At 44.3% G+C, this 7,245-nt stretch overlaps 1 protein-coding gene across 1 annotated transcript; it reads right to left on the bottom strand.

Annotated features, from left to right (window-relative positions):
* Positions 1-2,673: 2,673 nt before the first annotated feature.
* On the bottom strand, positions 2,674-5,779 carry LOC142661376 (uncharacterized). The gene is made up of 3 exons (XM_075838758.1): positions 5,012-5,779; positions 4,046-4,199; positions 2,674-3,386 (listed from the first exon to the last, which is right to left on the bottom strand). The coding sequence occupies exons 1-3, from the start codon at positions 5,187-5,189 to the stop codon at positions 2,729-2,731; spliced, it is 990 nt and encodes a 329-aa protein (XP_075694873.1). The 5' UTR covers positions 5,190-5,779; the 3' UTR covers positions 2,674-2,728.
* Positions 5,780-7,245: the final 1,466 nt, after the last annotated feature.

Below are 7,245 nucleotides of genomic sequence, written 5' to 3' on the forward strand. Positions count from 1 at the left end.
ACCTTCTCTCCTAGTTGCGCCCGGGGCTTGCGCCCCCCCTAGCTACATCCCCTGGGTGAATCACCGCATATGAAGAAACTGCGTAGCATAATAAAATAATATTATCAACCCCCAAGGAATGTTGATGAAATAATGGCTGATAATAGCAACAGTCACAAGGACAAGCAGTGATGAGAAATAAACCCAAGGAAAATTTCTTGACAGGCAATGTTGGGCACAAACATTTATGTCCAACGGTAGGTAGACCATGTAAGCCAATCCAAAGCAATCAAACAGATTAAACAGTAGTTCTGCAGTTAAGAAAGCAAGAATATCAGAAAACCATATACTCATCCACTATGGAAACGCATTTGAGGCATTCTTGGAGTAGATCACAGACGGTAAACTGGCGATGCACTTGGATCTTTAGTGCGTGTGAAGCATTGTAAGTATAGGGTAAACACTTAAATAAACAGGCAGCCAATAAGGAGCCTACTTCGACATCAATACAGTTAACCCTTAATAAAACAGAAGAACTGCAATAGTCATACAATACAATATCAAACTTTTTAAATCATTCCGTGGTTATGTATAAAGCCCATCTTGTCATTCGTTTACAAAAGCAGCTCTGGACTATAAGGCCAAATACCCATGATTACTGAAAGTAAAAAGACCCTAGTAAAAAAGGTTGGGAGCGGTTACTGATGTATTTTACATTTGAGATGAGTAAGGCCTCATGCACACGACCGTAGTGTTTTTCTGGTCCGCAAATTCCAGGACCGTGTTCCGTGAAATGTCATCCGCAGTTCATCCGTATGTAATCCGCAGTTCATCCGTATGTAATCCGCAAAATGCGGATGAAAAAAAAAAAAAAAATAAGGAAAATTTAAACAGGATGTCAAAAGCTTGGTCCAACCCCTTTAGAAGGTCACATGATCGCTCAGGAGCCATTTCCTTGTGCATTTTTCCAGATCTTTGCTTTGTGCGAGTTCGGACACATTGCGCTGCTGATATAGCTGTGGTTTTTGTGAGTTCCTCACTGCGAAGATGTCTTCTGATGATGTGGACGATGTACTCCTGTACTGGCTCCTCTCCAGGCGATTTGGACAGCAACCACCAATGCTGGACGAAGAACCGAAGAGGAGGAGATATTGGGTTCACCCCATTGTCTCCCAACGGCTTAGGAAGGGGCATTTTAACATGCTGTACTCAGACCTGCGGCAGCACCCGGACAAGTTCCTCAGCTACTGCCGTATGTCCGTTCAAACTTTTGACTGTCTGCTGGCGGACCTTCGTCCTGGACTCATCTTCCAGGACACCACCATGAGACGTTGCATTTCTCCAGAGGAACGCCTGATCGTCACTCTGAGGTAAGAAAACCTATCCCCTTCTACGACATGTCTCTACCCTGCAAACAATATTAGTATACTTGTCCCCTGTGCATATTGCCGCCATGTCACCGTGCTGCAGATATTTTTCCTGTATGTGCATATTTTTATATATATATTTTTTTTTTAACAGATTTCTTGCAACCGTCAACTCCTTTGCATCGCTCCATATCCATTTTCTGCTGGGGTGCTCTACTATTTCGAAGATTGTCAAGCTTACCTGCGAAGTCATCTGGCAGCAACTTCGAGCAGCAGTGATGCCAAAGCCCAAGCCTGAGGACTGGATTCGGATTGCCGATGGCTTCTTACAATCAGCACAGTTTCCCAACTGTGTTGGTGCGCTGGATGGTAAGCACATCCGCGTAAAAAAGCCTGCTCACTCAGGGTCTCAGTATTTCAATTATAAACAGTTTTTCTCGGTGGTGCTGTTGGCCTTGGCTGACAGTGACTATCGGTTTATAATTGTCGATATTGGGGCCTATGGAAGCTCTGCGGATGCTGGCATCTTCAGGGCTTCCAGAATGGGTGAACGGCTTGCATCTAACCAGCTCGACCTTCCGGAACCTAGACAGCTTCCAGGATCTACAGGACCACCAGCACCCTTTGTCATTGTGGGTGATGAAGGTTTCGGACTGTCCCCTCACCTGATGCGTCCATTCCCTAGGCGTGGCTTAGATGAACGGAGGCGCATTTTTAACTACCGCCTTACCCGTGCAAGACGGTATGTGGAGTGCGCCTTCGGAATTCTAAGCAGCAAGTGGCGTGTGTTCCAGAGCTCCATTCAGATGAATCCTGAAAATGTGACAAAGGTTATCCAAGCGTGTGTTGTTCTCCACAATTTTCTGAGGATTCATGAGTCGGCAGTGGACGCAGAGCTGAACCATTTCTCAACTAATTCCATCGCTTTGGACTACACACAACATGGAAGACCTGGAGTGTCTGGACTGGCAGTCCGTAATTTGTATACAGACTATTTTGTATCACCTAAGGGAGCAGTTCATTGGCAAAGGGATGTGCTTCATCTGCCAAATTAAAATTTAATAGGGACTGTTGTATTTCCTGTTTATGTTACAAATGTTTTAGTAGTTAAAGTTGCAGTAGTAGAGTAGGGACTCGCAAGAGAATGAGGACCCTTGACGCGGGTTGCGAGCTAATGTATTTCTGTCGGTTTTTAAAAAAAAAAAATATTAAATGTAAAAAAAAAAAATGTGATTCTTTGCATTCGGCAGAAATGCAAACCAATACCTCATTATGTTTTTCAATAATAATAAATACAAACACATAATTAACTATAAACTTCTTTTATTCTTTGCACAAAACAGTGTCATCAAACAAAAACAAAACTATATAATATTACAAAATTATAAATTGTAAAATGATTGAGAAGGTGCAGGGTCATGATGGGGTCGTGGAACAGCCTCCCCCTGCTGCATGTGCCGATACTGCTGTTGAGAAGGTCCTGGCATGCCATACCCTGGACGATCTTCACTGAATAGTGGCATTGAGGCTTGATATGGTGGCTGCTGGCTGGTTTGAGCGGTTGCTGCAGGTGCTGGAGGGACAGAGCGGAAGGTGCTTCCATCACACCCCCGCCTATGAAACTCTATGCCATGATGGATTTCACGTGGATCAGGATGTGTGGCAAAAATTTCGACCACTTCCATTAGGGCTGTTTGGCACCTGATCTGCCTCTCAATTGGCACTCTTTTTAGAATATTTGAAAGAGCGCGACAGAAGGTGCCCTCTTCGGTTTCTGTCGCTCTTTTCTCCAGGTGTTCTAAAACCCGCAAGTCGACCGCCTGCCTTGGCTCTGTACATGTTGGACCTTTATTGGCAGAACGTCGGCGTTTACCTCGGGGTATAATTTCGTCTTCCGGTTCCGTGGCACAGACTGGATTATCCTCTGCTGTATTTTCAGCAGGCACTGGAGTGGAAGTGGACCTAGCAATCCCCAAACCGACGTCAGCCTCTTCTATTTGAGTGGCATCAGAGTCTTCTGCCTCCAGATTATCCTTGGTTCTGTTGGAAAATGAAAACATAATGTTAGGGAATTTACGTAGTAATTTAACGTCATGTCTACAGCAGGGCAAATACACTATGTAAACATATGCAGCTTATCCGATGGGCTGCCTAGAGGGAATTATGTGCTTGAATAGACCGTATAATTGGTCACACCAACAATACGTACTCTTTTAACATACTCACATGCATCACTACATGCAGGGGCGTAACTAGGAAAGACTGGGCCACCTAGCAAACTTTTGACTGGGGCCCACCCTACACTGGGTGTCACACAACCCCCCCCCACTTGTAGATAGTGCCTTTTTTCCAGCACCCCCCCACCCCTGTAGATAACGCCATATAGCGCCCCACTGTACACTGTATGGCATTATCTACCGGGGGACTGTATGGCGTTATCTATAGGGGGACTGTATGGAGTTATCTACAGAGGGGGCTGTATGGCGCTAACGCCATACAGGCCCCCCTCCCCCCCCCATAAAAGTGTTCAGTGGCGTCCCGCTGTAGCAGCCATAGCGGCTGCTAGCGGAGCCTCCGGACATGGTGGAGCCCCCTCATGCCGCGGTCCCCGTAGCAGTCGCTACGGCTGCTACGGCGGTAGTTACGCCACTGACTACATGGCCAGACTACAATGATCAAAGTATATAAGCAATACTTACGGGCCAACCTGCATGACATCCAGAAGGAACGACAGCTGTTTTGTGTACAGGTATGGTCTTTTTTTCTGTCGTCCGTCTCCGCTCTTCCCCTTGTCATTCAGCTCACGCTTAAATTGGTCACGGCATGTGTTCCATCGTGTTTTCACGTATTCAACTATGATATAAAATAAAACAATCACAGATCAACATATTTGAAGTGTACATTACTAGATCTAAGTAAATGTTGTTTTTTTGCTGAAAATGTTGGTGCAGATTTGGGGCGTTTACGCAACAAATCTGCACCAACATTTGCATATTTGACAGGTAATTGAGACGTTGCAGAAACGACTGCGTACTTGCCACAGTTTTCTGTTTTCTCATTTAATTCAACATCAATTCAACCACGTCTGCCCGTGCCCACACGACAGCTGAACGGCTGAAATTACGTTGATGTGTTCAGGAGAAAGCATCCACGTAATTTCAGCCGTAAAGGCATGTGCAGGTGCTTGAACGGGCGTAATTGGCGCTGCTTTTAATTGGAGTCAATGAATAACGTCTCCAATTACGGCACAATAAGTGACAGGTCACTTCTTTGACGCGGGCGTATATTTACGCGCCGTAATTTGACAGCGGCGGTTAAATATACACCACGCTTGAACACACAAACGTCAGCCCATTGCTTTCAATGGGCAGATGTTTGTCCACGCTACTGCGGCGTATTTAGCGGATGTACTTCAGGGCAAAAACCCCCGAATTACGGCCGTAATTAGTGTGTGTGAACATACCCTCATAGTGACATGTCACGTTTTGATCGGTGGTGATCCGAGCCATGAGACCCCCACAATCTCACGTGCACTTCTGCAGCTTCATTTCAGAAATTGGTGGGTGTTTCAGTGATCCAACCCCCACCAATCAAAACTTCAGGCATTTCATTATGACATGACATGACAGGAGTACTCAGAAACCGCATCAAGGTGTGAAACTTACCCATGCGTTTCTTTTGCACGTTCGTTGCCTTCTCCCACTCAGGATGCACCTCACTGCAGACCTCCTGCCAGGCCAGATCTTTCAGATTCCTGTCAGCATACTCTTCAAGGCGCTTATTCCATAGACAGGGCTTGTGCTGGACCAGGATGATTAGTTTCTCCACGCTAATTGAAGCCATGCTGCTCTCTGCTGCTTTCCTGCACTGTCTCCAGCCTTCACGACGACGGAACTCATTCCCGGTCGTCGCCTAGCAACACTTCCGCAAATCCGCAAACTGCGGATGACACACGGAGGTGTATCCGCAATTTCCACGGGCCCATTGACTTCTATTGGCATGTCCACATCGAATTCGCGGCCCGTAATAAGACATGTCCTGAGTTTCTGCGGCACGGATTTGCGGACATGCGGAGACCCGTGAAAACACGGATAGTGTGTATGGGCCCATAGAAATGAATGGGGCCGCAATTCTCCCGTGGATTTGCGGGGGAATTGCGGACGCAAAAACACGGTCGTGTGCATGGGGCCTAATAGCAAAGCTGTCAGCTTTGCTATTACTCATCTCAAATGTAAAATACATCAGTAACCGCTCCCAACCTTTTTTACTAGGGTCTTTTTCCTTTCAGTAATCCTGTTTTTAAATTGTTGGTTAATACATGTTAATAAAAATATTTATTTTGTATATATACATCTGGCTACAAACTCTTTTTCTTTTGCGCAGTTGATACATATTTTGGAGTTGCCTAGTTGATAATTTATGGGGGGAGTCTTTCTTTTCTGCACCTGAAAACGCATCAAAAAGCGTTAGGTGCGGCTTTTAGCTGCAGAATTACCTGCATTTACCTGCGGTTTTGATGCAGATTTTCTGCACCAAATTACTCAACGTGTGCATGTAGCCTAAAACACCAAGCCAATTTCAGCAAGCAAATAATTTTTTATCAGTTTCCCAGTACTATGGTACTTTAAATGGTGGCATTAGAAACGACATCTCCCCCCGCAAAAAATAAGCCCTCACTGCACTCTATTAACAGAAAAATAAAAAGTTATGACTCTTGGAAGGCGGGGAGTGAAAAACTAAAATGAAAAATATAGAAATGTCTCAGTCCTTAAGGGGTTAACCGGTTGCCGACACAGGTCAAGAATACTCGTCCTGAGCGGTGGGTACTTGGCACATTAGGATGAGTATTCTCATCCTGTGTGACAGCCAGTGTCCGCGCGCCACGATGAGCTGGACAGCAGCTGTAATGTCTATAATACACAGTCGCAGCCGAGCTCTACCGGCGGAGAGAAGAGAAACCTCTTCTCTTTGCCGTTAACCCCTTGAATGCCGCGATCAAAGCTGATTGCGGCAGCATTCAAATCTAAAGTGAGAAGGAGGTCTCCCCTTTGGTCGCATCACAGGAAATCCCTGTAACGCGATCAATGGCTATACCTGGTATGGGCAGACAGCCCAGGGTCCATTGAAGGAAACCGGGGCTGTCTGACCATATTTCCTGTTGTCAGGGCATACTTAGGTAGATATATGCCAGTACATTAAAGTTCAATAATCGAAATGAAAAATCCCTTTATGGGATTAAAAAACAAAAGTTCAATTAATAAAAAAATTGTTTCAAAAATACACAGAAATACACATTCTTTACAATAAATAAACTTTTCAAAATATAAGTCCCAAGACATTAAATAATATATGCATATTTGGTATCGCCATGTCCGTAACAACCTGTACAATAAATGTATAATGTTATTTATGATGATTGGTGTAAGGTGTAAAAACAAAATAAAGTTTTTGCCAAAAATAAAAATGTATAGAAATTAAACGATAATGTAAATGTACCAAAACAATGGTATCTACATAAAGTACAACTTGTCCCGCAAAAATCAAAGTCTCATACAGCTACGTCGGACAAAAAAATGAAAAAGTTATAAGCGCCGGGATACAAAGAGGGAAATATAAAAAAAATAGTCCGGTCCTCAAGGCCAAAATTGGCCGTGTCCTTAAGGGGTTAAAGGTAAACATACTATTCAATTCTTCTAATATCTCATGAGTCCAGAGCATCATTTGCGTATGTTATGGGATGATGTCATAATACAATTTTTCTCCCTAGTCTTTCTGATAGCTCATAGGTCACAGAGATAATTTGCATATTCTTTATGACATCTCGGGTTCCATAGTGATGTCACAAAGACATTTTCCGATAAGGCAGTGCCTGAGGTTGTCAAATGTATCAGTGCTGTTG

Source organism: Rhinoderma darwinii, chromosome 10 (genome assembly GCF_050947455.1).
Source record: "Rhinoderma darwinii isolate aRhiDar2 chromosome 10, aRhiDar2.hap1, whole genome shotgun sequence".
NCBI lineage: Eukaryota > Metazoa > Chordata > Amphibia > Anura > Rhinodermatidae > Rhinoderma > Rhinoderma darwinii.

Coding starts and splice junctions, on each gene's coding strand:
- LOC142661376 (XM_075838758.1), bottom strand. CDS start 5,189: ATGGCTTCAATTAGCGTGGAGAAACTAATCATCCTGGTCCAGCACAAG. Junction 4,200..5,011: donor CGTGCAAAAGAAACGCATGG/GTAAGTTTCACA, acceptor TTTATATCATAG/TTGAATACGTGAAAACACGA. Junction 3,387..4,045: donor GATGTCATGCAGGTTGGCCC/GTAAGTATTGCT, acceptor ATTTTCCAACAG/AACCAAGGATAATCTGGAGG.